A 19,142-nucleotide genomic window follows, 5' to 3' on the forward strand; every position below is an offset into this window, starting at 1 on the left:
GGCAGTATATACGGGCAACGTCGTATCAGAGAATGGCTATGTGCATATGAACTGTGATCTGCACAGTCAGATCTGTCTGATCCTTGTGTCTTGATCCTTGTCTGGTCTGTTATCTGTCAGATCCCTGTATGGCAGCATTCAGTAGTTTAACAGAATCATCTGTAGCTTCAGACTGGCTGTTTGTGTTCCCACAGCTTCGTGTGGAAAGTCTCTTTGTGGATCAGTGAAAAGACCATAGCACTGTGTCAATACCCAAAAGGGCTTTTGTACCTCAGCAAAATGGAAAGATAAACACCACATACAACACCTAAATATAGCAAAGTCTGCCTGCTATGAAATTCTCTAATTTTTTGCTCTTCTATGCAAGTGCAAGAATGTCATACAAATGTGTAAAATTTTTTAGGTATCCTGTCCTCAAATCACGTGGACAAATCAACTTCACAAGGTGGAATAATATTCATTCTTAGAAGGTAGCAACCTTTCTCATAATTTTCAAAATCTGTGAGGTTCTTTGAGCAATTAACTCCCACAAACTTCTATTTGTCATCATCATGAGTAGTGCAGATACAGTTGCCTGTAGTTATGTTTGTCTGGCCCTCCCATAATCTCCTGTTTTGAAACCTGTACAGCTTCATGAAACCTTAACCTATTGTTTAGAGACAATTGTTTCTCTATCTCAGGCTCAATTAATGTTTTCAAGGTTTTATCAAAATGAGAGTGGAAAACACAAATCATGTAGCCAAATGTATATTTCTTCTGTGAAGAATCTTTTCTTTGAATATCCCTTATGCAGAAATATGAAGCAAGTTTTTATTGGAAGGGCAAAAATGCAGTCATTTAGCTGGCTGCAGTGCCTCTGGGAAAAAATGGCATGGTTGTAAGTCTGAAAATTCAGCTGTATGTGTTCACTACACTGTCATTAAGAACATGCTGGTAAATTTGCTGCACTTTTAGTTTCATTGAGTAGCTCACATTTCCTTTCCCTGTAGCAATCATATCACTCAAATTTCCAGAAATGGCTGGAGAAAGTGTGAAGGATGCAATAGTCAACACAATATCCTTCTCTGTCATACAGAGATATCTTTTTTAGATCTGGTCTATTCTAGTCAATTGCCTCCTTTTACCTTGTGGTTGGTATGAAGAACCTTACCTCTCTAGAACAAGTGAATTGCATAGACCTCTGATCATAAAATGCTTTGTGACAACAGACAAGAGAACTTTCAGACCCTACAATGAACCTTTGATATGTGCACAAATTCTGAGGTTCACAAACTAAGAGAAAAATTTCACCTATCATTTCATCTTAACTAGACTTGGACTTAGAATCATGTTAGCCTATTTAGTTCAAAATTTCTAATAGTTCAGATTTCAGTCATGGTAACACTACTGACTGCAGTGCTCTGAGTAAATAGTCAAATTTTGCCTTATGCAAAGCTTTCAAACTTGAATGCAAACTTTTTCTTTTTTTTTTTCAAATATGCATTTTTGGTTTGGAATTCATGGGTGGTTATTTCATCCATTTTCATCCCAGCATTGCTCAGAATTGCTCTTTTCCGTCCTGTCTTCCAGGATAGCAAACACCAGTACCAGTCTGGTATTATGGCTATGGTAAAAGGTAACTTCAGCTATCTCAGATTAATTAAAGTAGGAGTGTGCCTGTGACCATCTGATTTATATTCTGGCTTGCCTTACAAGTAACTTGTTCATATGACACCACCTATTGGGCCATACAATTTCCCAAAATACCAGAGAGCTTGTTCTTATATTGAAAGAAGGATTAATTTTCTTATGCCCTGAATGTTTTCATGGCTTCTTTAAATGCTGCTGTGTGTGTGAAATACAACTGCTTCCAAGAAGTCTAACTCTCTGAGAGCTTCACAACTCTTGGCAAACCCACTTCTTTTGGGGTCATAACTTTTAGCATGGAAAAAGCCCAAAATTGTTAGTTATCCATACGTGAGCGAGGGGATGGGAGGACGTATTCCAGGACTGAATTTGTCTTTGCCCAAAGCACAGACTTTTCATTTAGAAAAAATCAGGAAAGGATAAAGAACTTAAGCACATCTCCATATACAAAGTGTATTTGCTAGACCACATATTTCCTATTAAAATTCAAGCTGCATATCAAAGCTGAAAACATTGTACTACAATTTTTCATAATGCATGACTGTGTAAGAGCTTTTAATCTACATACTTTATTCTTTGACAGGTAACCTATAGGAAGGGGAATTGTATTACAGGAACACAAGAAAAACTCTTAATTGATGTTGCATTCATGTCACTCTGTGCTTTGTGATGTGTTTTTGTTAAAATGAAAAAATGTGTGTGGGCTCAAAAATTCCATTAGGGGAATGTGAGGTTTTAATAATTTTTTATTCCCCTTCCTGAATTAATTTTCCAGCCCAGAGTAACTGATTTTGTATCAGTCTAATATAAGGTCAAACTAAAATCCAAGTACATTTTCCTTGCTAGGAAGAGGCAGGCACATTTCTGCTGAGCTTTAGTCCTGTCTGTTGAGTATCAATTATGAAATGCTTGACTCTCACTGATTCTTGTTATCCTGATTCTTCACAAGCCTGGAAACAGCATTTCTTTTTTTAGGTACTTCCTTTAGAAGAACTGGAATATGAGAAGCAATTGTTCGTTAATGAACTTGAAATTTACCCCTTTCCTAAGCAATGCCTTGATTAGGGGCCAATTCCCAACCAGTGGAGCTGCCTCCTGCCTGGAGCTCCATTGAACTCAGTGGCAGGGGTCCCTTTTCACACTTGATTCAGCGGAGCTCTGCAGTGGCACTGGCATTATCTGAGAATGCATATTTGCGAAACCGAGGTCTAATTACAGCTGTAAATATGCATTTCTTTAAATCATCTTTAACTAGAGAAACTTAAAAGAGACTTAGAAAAGAAAAGGCTTAGTTAATAAAATTACTCTGCTCCACTCTAGAGAATAATTCTAGCATCTCTTCCCTCTGTGAAGTGCAGAGATTTGAAATTTTGCATATTTGAACATCAAAATGGAAAAATAAAAATGGATGTGTCTCTGCTCACAACCAAACATCCCAATTTTATTTATGGCTCATAGTTTGCTTAGCTTACCTTTCATTCTTAAAGCACATGCAGATTAACAGCACCCATCATAAACAAAAGGTTTTTTCTCTAGAGACTGAGACAATCCAGTACAGAAAAGGAAGGCAGTAAATCCCAGGCTTGAAAAATATAAGATCCTTTGTTATTTTCAGCTCTAATGCTTATTCCTTGTTCTCAATGCTCTTTTTCTTTTCATTTATTAAACAAAGTCCTCCCCCTTCTCATCTTAAGAGATGAGGCTGTGGGTTTAGCCTCTTTTGTGGTTCTTCCTCTCTTTACACACTCCAAAATTCATTCTCTCATTCCTGATTATTTCCTACTGAGAATCAAGCTACATTCTGTGGGTAGAAGAATTAATAATAATAATTATCAATAAGGGATGTACACACATCAGGTCCAACACATTGAAAGCAATGGGGTAGGCTGGATGTTTATTGTAGCAGTTTTTTATGCTTCCCTAACCTTAGTCTTGGGAAGTGCTCTCCTGCTTGCCTTGGGTGAGGAAGTAATTGTTGTGACTGAGGTGCTAACTTTTCCTGACAGAATCGCTGGGCTGCACAATATGAATGGTCGAACTTGGAGCTTACAGCTAACTTACAGCAAACCAGTTAGGTTGGTTTGAGCATTTCTGCTCAGGAGTTCCCAGCAAGGGCTGTATTACAACCTGCCTGCATGGAGACACCAAGTGAAGGTTAAAGAAGATTTGACAAATGATTTGAAAACACAGCATCCAGACATTGCCTACATGTGCATCTTCAGCAGAGTTTACTGTCTTTGGTGTGTAGTTCCTCCTGGACACACAACCTTTTACCCATGGTTTTATGCAAGCAAGGCAGGCAATCAGCAATTGTGTGTCAATCAGAGCTGACACTTCCTGTGATTCTGCTGCAAATCCTAAAGGATTTGGGGTTTTTGTGAAAGCCAAGTCCCTGGTATTAAGGGATAACATGACTATTAAGAGGAAGAAGAAGAAGACCAAGGTAAATTTTTTGTCCTTTATGTTGCAGGACAGTGACTCATTGTTTTTTCCTTGCAGATATGACATCATGAACCTACAGTACATAGAGCCCAACCGGTATGACTACGTCCTCATCGGGACCTGGCACGAGGGTGTGCTCAACATTGACGACTACAGGATTCAGATGAATAAGAGCGGAATGGTCCGATCTGTGTGCAGCGAGCCTTGCCTGAAGGGCCAGATTAAGGTGTGCCTCAGACACTTTGTGCTATAGAAATATGAATATCCAATCAGTGTTTTTTTCCTAAACCCAAGAAAGCCCCTTTCAAGCCAATGGGTGGGACTTCCTTTCCTTCAGGAAAGCCAAAATTATGGCAAGACTCATTGATTGATATCTTTAACACTATATGAAGGCCCATGTTCTCTAAAATCACCCTTTGTAGGGATGCAGAATCTTCCAATGTGACAGAATTTGAATTTTACCTTATGTGAGAAAGATTTTCATGTAGTCATTGCCTACAACATTCAGTGGCTGTGATTCACTTGGGGGCTGATCTTGAAACCTTGGGAATCCAGTATTTTGTTCCAGCAATTACACCTGCAAAAAAAGTTGAGAAAAAAAACAACTGAACAACAAACCCTGCACCTATTTTTATCTCATGTTCACAACAGGACTAATGGAAACACTAATGAAATCACTCTGTGTTCACCAAACAGTAGCACCTGCATCAGGCTACAAATAATTTGCTACCAGTCATGTCTGGATGACAAAAAGGCTTTTCACCACTGTCAAAATCGATGCATTAAGTTTAAAAGAGAAAGATGCCAATTCAGCAAAATCTCCTTAGAGCAGACGTTCCTTTCTATTTTCATTTAATAAACACATTTGCAGCTTTTTTATTTCTATATTGCTACTCTAAGCAATAAGCGACTGATGATTTGGCAAAGGCATAGTGACATACTCCAACATCTTGGAGGAGAAACATTATTGGTATTTACCACCCTCCAAAACATCTTTTCCCTGTTTTTGAGATTGTGCAGTTTGTGTATGTGTGTATATGTAAACACCATGCATACAAAATGCCAGCTTCAGCTCTCATTGAAGTCTATTGGACTCTCTCCACAGACTGCATGAGGAAATGTTAACAACGAGAAAAAGCCCACAAAGCCAGTATTCAATAAAATAAACATTTTGTATTTCACTACTTACTTGTCTCTGCATATAGATGGAGAGGAAGATCTGGAAGAAAAGGCTGGATTCCTCCTTCCTGGCAAACAAGGCCAGAGTCTTTGCGAAAGCCCTAGGAGCCAGAGATATCCTTAATCTTTCTTTTAGCCTCAGGGTAATGAAACTAGGAATCAAGACAAGGAAATAATCTTTTCAGCATTGGATCATTACATTTAGCAGCTCTCACAGCAAATAAAGAAAGTTTTCAGGAACATTTGTCACTAAAAGAGGTGTTCCAAAGCATGAGGTTGGTCATTGCTTATTTTTTTTTCTGCTAGAACCCAATAGAACCTTTAAGCAAGATGTTTTGTAATTCATTCTTATTTTAATTTCTATTTACACTTGTGTAGTGAGCCCCAGAGAGACTTCCACATAAATTGGAATGTATGTGTATGTGAATGTGCTTGTGTGTACATGTATATATATTTATGTGCATTAATTACTCTGTGTTATAAGCTTTGACTTTGTTTACTGCTTTTTACTATGCAGTAGATATTAAGCGTGGGCTGAGCTGCTTGTCCTGCCCTCTGCCATGCCACAGATTAAGTCTCAAGTTTGATTAAAAATATGGCATTCACCATGCCTCTGTACCAGAGTGAAAATGGTTTTAACTCAGAACAGCTCTCCCCAAAACAAAATAAAATTGTCCCGAGAGGTTATCCTTGAACTCCTAAGCACAAATTTTAGTACAAGGATTGATACAAGATCATGATTCACGTTTTCTAGCTGTTTGAAATGTGCCAAACACAGGAATCCTGCAATGTTTTAAACAGTTTATTGTGTTAGGTGTTTGTTGGGGGGTGGTGGTGGTGTGTCCCTCCTTGTTGTCTGATAGAGGATGAGAACCAAGGATATATTTTGTATTGCAGGTGATCAGGAAAGGAGAAGTGAGCTGCTGCTGGATTTGCACTGCTTGCAAGGAGAATGAATTTGTTCAGGATGAATTCACGTGTAAAGCCTGTGAGCTCGGCTGGTGGCCAAATGCTGACCTGACAGGTAAGGATGTGTCCCTCCAAACATTGTTTTTCTACAGGGCACAAGGAGAATGCTGTGTGCTGGACAGTGAGATGGCAGCATGCAGAGATTTGAAAGGTTCATATTTGGACACCCATTCCAGTGCAGTTTAGGGTGACTCTTTCAGCTAGTGCAGCTGCAGAGACAATAAAGACGGCAAAATTTCCACCAAGGAGAAATATTATAGTCTGTTCCTTTCCTTCATTTAGCACAAGTACTAACAAAGCTGTTAAGACTGTTAATGAACTCAGCAGCATTTGCTGCAATTTAGCAGTGACTATCACAAGAGTTCAGTGCATTCTTTTCATATGGACTTGATACTCTTTTCTGATAATTTTTACCATGCAATTAGTAGCACTTTATCTGGGATTTCAGGACCTTCAGTAACTGATTACCGGACTCTGGTACAAAGATCATTCTCACTGCACCCACCAGCAAGAGGAATTTCAACAAAATCCTAAGAAAGGGTGTGTGGGAAGAGTTAGAGTTGGTCTCCCTTGTGTATATGCTTTGGATGAGTTGCATGCTTTGGCATCCTTCTGTTTATTTTTTACCTATCAAGGTCAAGCTGCACATCTGCTCTGAGCTTGGCAGCAACCATCACCCCAAAGAAATAACTGCAACACATTGAGAAGCATCACCCTGACCTTAACATTTGCTTTGTACCACTGTGAAAGACTAGAGGCACCTCTGTCCCATGTCACTTCTGCAAATCTTGGATGCCAGCATTCAGCAGGGCATCATTCCTAGTCAGAGAAACAATCTGATCACCTAGCCAAAGATCAAATGTGTAACTGAACACATCTTTGTCCTTTACTGGCTGACAGATAGATGTTTCTGCAACATTTCGCACATAGACAAAACCCTCAAACTTCAATTCCATGAGATACTTCGAGCTAGTAACTGAAGCCAAATGAGGTCTCAGAGCACGTATTTTGAAAGGGAAAGATAGTCACTTCTCTGGGTAAAAATACGCTATTAATCACAAGAGACTGGGAAAAGTGACCTATTGTCTGTCTTGGTTTTCTGTGGAAAATAAGTTATGGTCACATCCCAGATGTGTGTCTATATTCCAAACCTCCCACTCCTACTCCCACCACCCTGCCCTGCCCCTGCTCTGGTTTGCAGGTAAGCTGACAAACAGATTTGTCAAGATACAGAAATCTCAGTGATCATTCAGACCCTTCAAGTTTCATGTCAGTGGGTTGCCAGGAGAGAAGTTAATGAAAAATACATTCTGTAAGGGCCCAAATAATGGAAACACATGTGGTATTAATAGAAACCAAAAAGTCCACAGAAACTTTCAGAAGTGTCCTGACCATTTGAAATGCTCGTATTTAATTCCTGTCCCTAGGACAGCAGCATCTGCTAATTTTAAAGCAGTTATCCATACACAGACAGGTTTTGCTGGTCTTGGAGGTTCACAGAATTGTTTGTATCCACTCTTCAGGGAAGAAAAAGGGATTTATTGATTAAAAAGAAGCCAGAGTAAAAACCTGGTGAGAGATCAATAAGTACTTGAGGGAATATGGTTCAGTGCTACCAGCTGCTCAGAGTAGCTCAAAAGGGGTCATGTCAAAATGACAGGCACTGCTGAAAAGAGTTGCGGAAAGAATCAGTGCTGGAAAAAATCTCTGGGGCATGTTGCAATCTATTAACTTTTAATGAAATCAGTAGATGACCTGCTGATTTGTGTTTCTTCTCAGCAAGGAGACTGGACTGCTGCTGTTCTAAAATCACAGTAATGTCAGCCAAATGACAGCATAGCCATCAACTTATTTCCTAGAGAACATTGAAATGGCAGTCTGCTCCTGCACAGCTTCTTCAGTCTGTCTTATTGAAGAAAAACCTTCTTTTTTTAACCCCCTAAAATTGATTTACTTGAACTATACTACAAAGTACAAAGCTGTGAAAGGAAGCTGATGCCATCCTCATCTTTAAAAGAAGGTGATTTATCTAGATGAACTCTGTCTCTTGAACTTTGTGGGAGTCACCATTGGTATGATTTAATTTGGAATTCTCTTTTCTTGCCAGGACTCCCATCAAACATGTTTTTATAGCTTGATTTTATGTGTTGTATTCATGCCCTGACAGTCACCATAGCATCTAGACACAGACAGTAATATCTCACAGTGCAGATTGTTTTTCCCTTTGCCTTAAATCTTAAATGCTAAACATATATGTGGTTTTAGATTCATTTTCCATCACAGATGGAGGCTCTAAAATCCTTAATCCTTTTAAGAAACATGAAGCACATACTAACCTATTTCATAAGACATGCTTTTCAAGGTGCTCATTTTCTCCATTTGAAATCAGTCTGTCTTGCTCAGTCATAATTTCCTGGTATTTCAATTTTATTTTTAAATGTACACAATTTTTTTTTTTTGATTGCTTTCCTTAAATATTAATTCAGTGAAGTGGACTCAGGAGGCACAAAGGATTTCTCACCACAGATGATGAGAACCTGAGCTGAGAAATAGCCACTAATGCCGGTACCTTAGACCTTGTGCCAAGAGAAATCTTTTATAGTACCAGAATATAGTATAAGAAGGATGAAAGTCAAGCTAGTAAACTCAGTTTACATAAATCATCTTAAATAAGCAATAAAACAAGATTTTATAGGAAGTTTTATAGTCTTATTAAAAGAATCATAAGGTTTTGGGGCCATCAGTTACTTGGGATGTGTTAATGACCTCAGAAAACATCATAGATTATTTTATTGTCCTTGCACTATGAATATAGTAATTAAAAAAAAAATTGATTAACCTTCTGATCTTGGAAATTATTCACAGTTAAAATGCAGGGGAAATAGTACATGAAAACTATCAGACAGTTTTTACCAGAAAATTGTAACTGTGAAGCATTTGCTCTGATTTTTTTGAGGTTTGAGTTAGTTGCTGAGGGGGCTTTTTTTTATTTGTTAGTTGGTTTGAGGTTTTTGTTTGTTTGGGGATTTTTGTTTATTTTTGTTTGGTTGGTTTTTGTTTTGTTTTGTTTTATACATGCATGCACAGTTTCCTGGGTATCATCTCCCAGTCTCAGTGGGGTTCCAGAGGCCACTTTCTCCTAGCTGGGAAATGACCCACCTTCACATGTGCTGACAACCAGCAACTGTTAGCTGATAATGAGCAGTGTAGGGAACCTTTTGCAGTTTGTACAATATGTGGTTCTTGGGCTTGCTGGTGCATATGAATTACACTGGTTTAATGAAACATTTCTAAGCAAATCTTACACAGGATAAGCTTAAAGAAAATGATAGGCTTAACTATCATGTTGGATCTGGATTAAGCCCCTGAAGTTTAAAATGGAATAATGTATGTCTTGATGTTGTTAAGCTTGAAGTCCATATTGAAACTTAACCCTTCCAAAAACCACTGACCAGATTCTTGTATGAGAAGAGCTTCACATGTATTAATCAATGAGCAGTAGTTTCTCATCTTTAGTCTTTTATTAAATCATAAAGGAACCAGCTTCCAGTCAGGGCTGCTGGGGCCAACAGCCAAAGGCTCACACTTCTAATAAAGAGGTTTTCTTTCATATTTCATCACAAAAGTACTGGTTAGAAGTACAGGTTTCCTATCTGAGTCTTGAACTGACCATATTGAGCAAAATAATTTTCTTTATAAAATTTTCTCTTTATTTTATAATATTTTCTTTATAAAATAAGAGCTCTGGTAGCCACTGCTATAATTTTTATTATTTTTGATGCTACAGGTGTTTCTAACAACACCACCTGTAGTTAAGTTGCCTTGGACACAAAGCCTACAGAATTTAAAACCTTCTTCCAGTTCCTATGACATTGGGAGACATTAAAAGTTCAAGGAGAAATTTTCCATGTCAAGACTTTGCCTTGGGCTGATTTCTTTTTTTTTTTTTTAATTTAAAAAAAACCCACATTATTTCTTCTGTTTCTCAAAATGAGGTTACAGTAAAACTGTTCAACCCTGATTTAGATCTTGTCTTACTTCAAAATTATTTGGAAGTAAGGACTTCACATAACAGTACAGATATCTGCATTACAGTAGAGGTATCTGATGGTAGTTTTGTGTCATCATATGGAAGATGCATATAAATTAGGCAAAACTGTGGGACTCAGAAGCTTTTAGTTCACAGATGGTTTCTGCAAATACACTCCACACTGAGGAGGAAGGGACTGAGCACGACTTTTGCCATCGCAACATCAGGGCCCTTGTTAAGGTCTAGCAGCAAAAAATGAGAGGAAAAAATGCCTCTTTCACAAGCTTTTCCCTGTTCTTTTCAGCCATTCCAAGAACTCAGATAGACAGAGTTCATGAGCAGCCAGTCCAGGATGAGAAAAGCTGGACCAGAAGTTTATATTGAAAACACCTGGGTGGAGAGGTGGCTAGAAAAACTGAACTGTAAAGTGAACTGAGACAGGGATGGTGAGGGACTGGGAGGAAAGATACTTGAGAGGGGGGGAAAGGCAGAAAAGGTGAGCTGTGTCTAAGGGAAACTGGAGGAGGACAGAGACAAGAAGCGGAAGAGGCCATGGATACTTCCTCTGGGACAAAGAAAGGTGTTAAAAGCATTTTGGAACTATTAAGTCAAGAACAGAAATTAGAAAATGCCATAATGAAAGTTGTCCATAACAGCTTCACAACCATAACATCTTATCAACACATAGGATTTTATTTTCTCTGTAGTGTTTATTGCTGCTATTACTTCTTCAGCACAGTGAGGAAGATACCCAGAGCTTCCTTTAATTTGAGTGTGGGAGAGAGCAGTTAAGTACCATCTCAACAGACACCTATGTTTGTACATCTGTACTAGTCAGAAAGGAAACTCTTTCCCATTTTTATCTCAAGGCATGCATATTCTGTGGGTTTGACTTTTCCAAGAGAATTAAATTATATTATTTAGTGGGAAAACAACAAGCAGAGGGTTTGACAAAATAAGAGTAAGATAGTGTGGAGAGAAATAAAACAGAAATGTACTAAGAAGGTATAGTATCTATGATACAGTTCCATTAAAATTTTGGGTTTATTACCATTTTTCTGTCCATAGACCTTTGATTAATTTATATTATTTATAAAATCAATCTCAAAAAAAATATGTAGTAGATCTAACTATGGTGATTGTGGTAATGATTAAATAAATTCATCTGAGGAGGTAAAAAACCTACCCATTTGTAACAATGCTTTCCCTGCTGAAATGAAGAGATGATGGTGAGTTTGTCTGGCTTCTGTTCCCAGCTGTGCCTTTGGTGTGTGGGGCTTGTTATCAGGTATCTCTGAAAGCAGATATTTCCAAATCTAATTTCCTGTTTCAGCATCATGAGAAAATGTTTGGGACACCCAAAAGAAAAATGTTTTTTGAACATACTTAATCCAAACTTTTCCATGATGCAGTTCACTCCTTTGTAAAATGGTTTTAATAAGCCATGTCGCACAGACATATGCTAACATTTGGCTTATACTGAGATCCAGCAAAAAGAGTTCTTCCAGAGCTGCCTTTCTAACACTCTGTTTCTCTTCTGTACACTGCAGGCTGCGAACCCATCCCTGTAAAGTATCTCCAGTGGAGCAATATAGAGTCTATTGTGGCTGTGGTCTTTTCCTGCCTGGGGATCCTGGTCACCATGTTTGTCACCCTTATCTTTGTGCTCTACAGAGACACCCCTGTTGTCAAGTCCTCCAGCCGTGAGCTCTGCTATATAATCCTAGCTGGCATCTTTCTGGGTTACGTCTGCCCTTTCACCCTTATAGCTAAACCCACCACGACATCCTGCTACCTCCAGCGCCTTCTGGTGGGCCTCTCCTCCGCCATGTGCTATTCCGCCCTCGTGACCAAAACCAACCGCATCGCGCGCATCCTGGCGGGCAGCAAGAAGAAGATCTGCACCCGCAAGCCCCGCTTCATGAGCGCCTGGGCCCAGGTGGTCATCGCCTCCATTCTCATCAGCGTGCAGCTGACACTGGTGATCACTCTGATCATCCTGGAGCCCCCCATGCCCATCCTCTCCTACCCCAGCATTAAGGAAGTTTACCTTATCTGCAACACCAGCAACCTGGGCGTCGTGGCTCCCGTGGGCTACAATGGACTCCTCATCATGAGCTGCACGTACTATGCCTTCAAGACTCGCAATGTGCCTGCCAATTTCAACGAGGCCAAGTACATTGCATTCACCATGTACACCACTTGTATCATCTGGCTGGCCTTCGTGCCCATCTATTTCGGGAGCAACTACAAGATCATCACCACCTGTTTCGCGGTGAGCCTGAGCGTGACGGTGGCTCTGGGGTGCATGTTCACTCCTAAGATGTACATCATTATAGCCAAGCCTGAGAGGAACGTCCGCAGTGCCTTCACCACCTCAGATGTGGTGCGTATGCATGTCGGGGATGGCAAGGCACCTTGCAAGTCCAACACTTTCCTCAACATATTCCGGAGAAAGAAGCCAGGGGCTGGAAATCCAAAGTAAGTGGATTGACTGCAGGTACACATCTATCTGTATATGTCCTCTCTTTGCCATCCTCTCTTGGTTGACTGTAGTCTGCTGAATAGTAAGGTATGTAACAGTTTTTCATCTCATGTGTAGCAGAGAAGGTGGAAATGACCCTTTAGCCCTAAGCCTCAGATGGATATTGACGTGTTGCTTATTATCATCTCTCCTGCTCTGAAGGCAACCCTGTGCACAACTCCCTCTGCCACTGGGGCAGGTCAGGCGGTGGCAGAGTAACCGAGCTCCATTTGCAGCTTCTTGCATCTCCCTGTCACATGTGCGTGTGACAGGGATCTCACACCCTGACATGCAGCTGTTCTGCATTATGTTCAAACTGAAGTGCTACTGCAGCCTTTTAGAAAAGAAATCTCTGTCTGAATGATTGCAAATCACATGTACTTGCCTAAGGCCACTGGAATGTGTGTGAAAGCTGAGGACTGAACGCTAGCTTTTAAGGTAGTGTATTGTGACAGTCCTCATGACAGTGATTCAAAAGCACCATGCTATCCCTGTGCTCTCTTTAGTACTTAGCATTATGAGCAATACTCTTACTCATCATTCCTGTGAATCTCTTCATGTTCTCAAACCCAGCGTTGGTGTGAAAGTTGCAGAAGTCAACCGATGGTGAAAATGAACTTGCATTCACATCTTCAGAACTCGTTATTTTCCTTGATAATAATTAAAAGCAACCCAGATGCAGCAGAGCGGGAGAGAGAACTGCTACTTCAAGCAGCATCTCCCTGTGAGAAGCTGTCTTAAAATTTACATTCTTTATTATTTTCTTGGTTTTTAATCTTTAAAAGATATGAGCTTAGATGATTTTTGTCCCAATTAAAAAAACAAAAATAAAAAAGTATCAGTGAAACTTACATTTTTTGAGCTTTCCAGTAGAATTGAAATTCAGTTAATTTCCAGTTTTTTGGGATCTGTAGATTCCTTTGAGTCGCTCAGGTTGGTTTTGATTCAGTTTGCATAAGAACCATCATCCGTCCTGGTGATGGAGGTAGATGATAATGTAGGAAACTCATGCTGTGATCAATTTTGTCTTAATGCTACTTCAGTACATTTTATTTTTTTGCTATACAGGGGGTCAGAAGGGAAGGGAATGGAGACATAAGTGACCCAAATACACAGCCCAGTGTGCCACAGAGGCCAAATCAAGGCTGCTGACTCCTGAGCTAGACAGAGAGAGATCAGGGGGTAGGGAGCAGCCCTAGCAGCCACCACTTGCAGGGAGATGGCCAAAACTCTCTGTAGCCCAAGAGCTTGAATTTAATGCAAATACAAAGATGGAGCATGGTCCACCTTCCTCTGACTCTGTGGTAGTTAGAGGGGGGCTCAGACGTCTGTAACAAACTAGTGTGGTGTCCTTGCAGTGTGGTTTCTGGCCAACAGTTTCTTTAAGTTGATGTCTGTCCAAAAAAAAAAGGGCTTTTGAATATTATAGGTCATCAGAAATCTAATAACTAATTCTCTGTTCTGCTTATTCTTCTTCTACCTTTATTAAAAAAAAAAAAAAACAAAAATCAAAAAGTAATTTAAAATATCCAAATGTGATATACTTAGAATACAGTTCTTAATATGAGAGAATATTACATCCTGTTCAAAAGTTGAGCTTTTCCCTCATCACTGTCACCTTTAAAACTCAACAGGGCTTACCTGAGCTTTTTAGCAATTTGTTTGTTACATAAGTTTAGTGAGATATTCTTGACCTCTCTGTTAAGCCTGTGTGTTACAAAGCAAAAAAGCTCTACAGAGTTTTAAGTTGCTTTTCTAAACTAAAAGCTCAATACCTAGTTAATATGCCTTTTTTTTCCTCAGGTTAAGCATCCATGTCTTGTATACAGCCAAATTTCCAGCTCTGCCCTAAACCTCTTGTGCAGTTACTGCATGTTCTTCACCCAAACTAACACAGGTGCAGGGGCACCCTGGGATTGTTGATGGAAAACAACAGCATATCTCTCTATTCATGGGCATGAAGAACTGAAAGAAGTTCAATAGACAAACACAAAGCTTTGGAAATAAAGTCACAAGGCAAAACAAAAAGTAATTTCAGGCCTTTGGAGGGGTTTTTTAGCTCCTTAGCCATTGCAAAGTTTCTGAGGACATTGTGACAACACAGATAAAAAAGCGAGTCACTGTGGAAATAAAGAAGGAAAAAGTAGAAATTGCTGCAGCCTTTGAAGCACCTGGATAACTTAAATGTGTAATCAAGTCCTTCCTGAATCAGGACTTAAAGCTACTGGTACATGCTCAATGCCCACAGGAATGACCTCCAGACTGATTTTCAAATGTTTTGTTTGTGGTTTTTTGTTTTGCTTTTTGATTGTTTTATTTTGGTTTGATTTTGGGTGGGGTTTTTTTTAATTTGGTTTGGTTGGTTTATTTGTTTGTTTTAATTCCTTATCAAAATCTGGGATTTATTTGCCATGTTTTCAGTAATTCTAATCCCTGTAAGTATGTTTCTCTCTTTCTAGATTCTCCAATAGTCTCTCCCTGTGGCCACATTTTTCTGTCTGTAAATGGCCAGCAGTTCTGCACTCAGAAGATTTCCCTTCTAGGTGTATTCAACTATCTTGTTATGCCTTCTCTCTCTTCCTAGTTTGCTTTTTTTTCCTGCTTTTCAGTTTTCATCTCTTTTTCTCTCTATATCAAATCTCTGCTTAATCCATTGAATTCCAACTCCTAAACAGAAAAGGGTTATCCATCTAAATTAAACTAGTGTGGAGATATAGGGTTAAATTGAATTAGTTTTAAAAATGGAAAGTAGTTTACATTTACAAGGACAAATCAAACTTACATAAGCCTTCATAAAGCATTTTCATGCAATGTTGTGCTGTTAGTTTAACTAGTATAGCTTGGGGAACAGAGCAAGCCAAGACATTCCTCCTTTCTCCTTCCTAAAGTAGAGCAAATAATTAACCAGGAAAGTCTATTAACATAGGATCAATTAGTCAATTCAAAACCTTCAGCTGAAAACCTCTGGTGCTGATCTAGAGGTCAGAAAAGTCATCTTGAAAAATGTCTGTCCCAGCTGCATTGCCAACAGAGTTTCAGTGAAAATAAATTTCTTAGTAACACTTGTCTTCACATAAATAATAAAGCACACGGCCTTTTCTGATCTGTTGCACTCTCAAGATGGTTCAAGCAGTCTTGAGGATTTGAATTCGCTCTTACTTTGATTGAGTGAAGCTACGAGCAATTACAACCAGCATTGTTTTCCATACAGCTGGTTGGGAATTTTCCAGTGGAATATATATGTTTTCCATCAGAAAATTATGGCCTTTCAAAATGTTTCATTGAATTAGGCTTTGCTGGTAAATATTTTCCCTCAGCCAGGGGGACATTCTTTTTTCCCATGGAAAAGAGAGGAAGACATTTGGAAGTCATGAGGGAATCTTACCCCAACAGTTAAAGCCTCACTTAGGCTAAGAGCATCTCCTTCATTTCCCAGGTGGATGCTCTATAACTGGATTATGTGCTGTCCAGCCTCCTTTCTGTATGTTCTTGTCCAGCAGTATTTTGGAACAGAGAAAAGAACATTATAATGCAAACCCTAGGGAAATACTTTCTATTATTCTGTGAGAGAGCTTGAATCTGGGTCTGAGGGTTCCCTTGTGGTCTTCACTACCAAGTAACTGTCATTCTTTCCCTCTTGTCAAATGAATACTTAAATATGTATAAAAAATGGAGCAGCTCCATCAGGAGAGATGAAGAGAGAGTGATATCTGCTGCTTGTGTTGAAGCTTTTTGGGGACATTTATTGTTCACTTTCTGCTTGATAGTATTACAAGATCCTGGCTGTTATAGGATGATGGCATAGCAGCATTTGTTAGGAGAGCCTTTTGCATCTATTTTTTATTTTTTCCAGATGTGAGATGGAAACTTTTGTGTATCTTGCTGTGATCTTTAGCCTTCTTGGCCACAAAAGTTATTTTGGTCTATGAGCTCAAAGAGAAGGATGTTTTTACTGTGCCTGTACGATCCCTTCCCTGAGGAAGCAGTGCTCCCTCCTGTACTACATGGAGAAAAAAGTAGCCAGTGACACTTCAGATGTCGATTCTGACGAGGGTTCAGGAAGTGCTTTCTCCAGACACTGCTTCCAATGGACCCTACACAATGTGCAGGAGACTGAAGTCAGGCCTGCAGCCTGCAGGTCTCTTGTGTTGCTTTTCTGTAGTACACACACAATTCAAATAGAGTTGAGCCACACAGCAAGGCCCGCCTCTTCTCTCATGCTTTTTGTGGGTTGCAGTAGCATGAGAAGAATCAGTGCTGCAGGAGTCACCACAGAAAGAAAGGTTTTTTCTGCCATTTTGTGTCTTTGGGTAACAAGCTCCAGGTCTGGCATTGATGCTTATCTGCTCCCTCCATCTTCACATATTAATTATTTTAAATTTATGGTTGAGACGGCAGGTTTGGACAACATTTTACTGCATTTTGAATCAGAGTAAGTGAGGATTTAATTGTCAATATACATTAAATAGCAAGATCTGAGTTAATAGGAAGCCAATTAGCAAGACTCACTGAATGGCCAGGATTCCACATTAATGCACAGGCTATCTGCTTTCCCTTTGCAGTTTTTGTATATTTACATTCAATTATTTTTCATCCAGCTGTCTGCCCTTAGAAATGAATAGCTGATTTAATGTACTTCCAAACATTTGATTTGTGATTTATCTTTTACACACATTTCAGCAGTCCATGCATCTAGACTGCTGTCACAGGTATCCAGTCTAAGCAGTATCCAGGCAGTCATCTGGCTCATGGATTTCTCAAATTTGATTAACTTTATTCCAATAAAAAATTGCAGACAACTCAACATTCCCTAGTAGCTTCTTCCTGCTTCCCTTTGTCCTTTCTCCTTCTGTGTTGGCTGCCTCCTCACCATTTTTTAACTGAGAATCAAGGTTCTCAGTAACCTTTGGTAACTCATCTGTTCCCTTAGCATGGATTAGGGAACTGCCTGCTTTTTTGTCTTGCCAGTTATAAAATTATCTCTCTCCAGTTATTTGTAAGTTAATGATTCTCTTTAAACTGACTTGCTGAGTTGCCATTTCATCTTGGGCAAACTGTACTGACAAGTTGTGCTTTACTGGACTCGTTTCCCTTGGCCATTCACAGTCCACAAAGGCTTTAGGGCTCCTCACCTGCTTCATTTTCAAAGCCTCCCACAGACACATGGTGAGGAGAATTTTAGCACAAGTAAGTCCAGAAAATTTTTTTTCACTGGTTTTCATCGTGGTGGGAGGAGGCAAATGCACAACGCAGCATGGCAAGACTTGGAGCTTCCAGATGCAGAGAGTAAATGCTCAGAATACCCTGCTGTTGTTACTGAAATGTAGGTATTTTACAGCCTGTCACTTAATCCAGCCTAACAACCCTGTCACAGGAATAGGAGCTCAGGAGTACTCCATCTTCTCACTATTTTGTTATTATTCTGTGAAGTTGGTATTTTATCTTTAAGCAGGGTTTATAGAGGCAAGGAGGGAGAGAGAAAAGTGTGAATGGAAGACGTGAAAGCACTTTTGATGTAAGTAAAACAATGCCTTTTGTCCTGATTTCTGCAGTCTAAAGTAGGTAAAATCGAAACAAACCTATGTATGTCAACCTGGCACAGCCACAGGGGGAATATTTCCCTCTGGATGAAATATATCAAAACTTCTGAAACAAGTAGATTTAGTGGAAAGTGAAAGCAGGATTAATAGTAACTGGTCACCATTGTACCTTCTCTTATAAAAGAGATATATGAAATCCTGTGCTTCAGGACACAAGCCCAACGTGAGAAGTATTTTCTTTGGTCCTGAAGTGTGTCATCTAGCCTGCAGCACATAAGAATTATCTTTAAATGCCTCTTACACAGATTAGCATTTTGTGTAGTTTTACTTCCTATAGCAGTGCCAAACCAGTATAGAGATGATTGCTGAATCTAATAGGAGGTGGTAGACTTCCTTGCTTTGCAATTTAGAAAACAGATGCAGTGGGTAAACTTCTCGCGTCCTGCCCCACTGCTGCAGACACAGTAAGACAGACCCTGATTTTTACCACTACAGACCTTGGAAAATACCACATTCCAAGGGACTTTCAAGAAGACCCTTAAACCTCCTTTGCCTGCACAGCCATCCTACTGAAGCTCACCCCAGAGGGAAATGGTGTATTATGAAAGAGAATTTTAGAACAGCAGTTCTGCCAGTGGGAAATTATAGAGAAATTGAAAAAAACCACCAACAACAACAACAAAGGCAAAATCGTACAGGACAGATTAGGTTGTTTATTTAAGCATTTCGATTTTGTTGCTGTATATCTGATCTCCCCATTAACCTCCAATAAAATACTGATACCCACACCCTGTTTTTGTGGCTGACTCTGTAGGCAGTGGCACCATGGGAC

General features: G+C 39.5%; 1 protein-coding gene across 3 annotated transcripts in view; it reads left to right on the forward strand.

The window, feature by feature from the left end:
- Window positions 1–19,142, forward strand: part of GRM1 (glutamate metabotropic receptor 1) — a 179,641-nt gene that overhangs the window by 138,758 nt on the left and 21,741 nt on the right. For all 3 annotated transcript variants that reach the window (XM_086877580.1, XM_086877582.1, XM_086877581.1), the window contains exons 5-7: window positions 4,126–4,294; window positions 6,145–6,271; window positions 11,797–12,727. In XM_086877580.1, the coding sequence (XP_086733706.1) occupies window positions 4,126–4,294; window positions 6,145–6,271; window positions 11,797–12,727 (1,227 nt within the window). The remainder of the gene's footprint in view (window positions 1–4,125; window positions 4,295–6,144; window positions 6,272–11,796; window positions 12,728–19,142) is intronic.

Source organism: Cyanistes caeruleus, chromosome 2 (assembly GCF_971803275.1).
Source record: "Cyanistes caeruleus chromosome 2, bCyaCae1.hap1.1, whole genome shotgun sequence".
In the NCBI taxonomy this organism is placed as follows: domain Eukaryota; kingdom Metazoa; phylum Chordata; class Aves; order Passeriformes; family Paridae; genus Cyanistes; species Cyanistes caeruleus.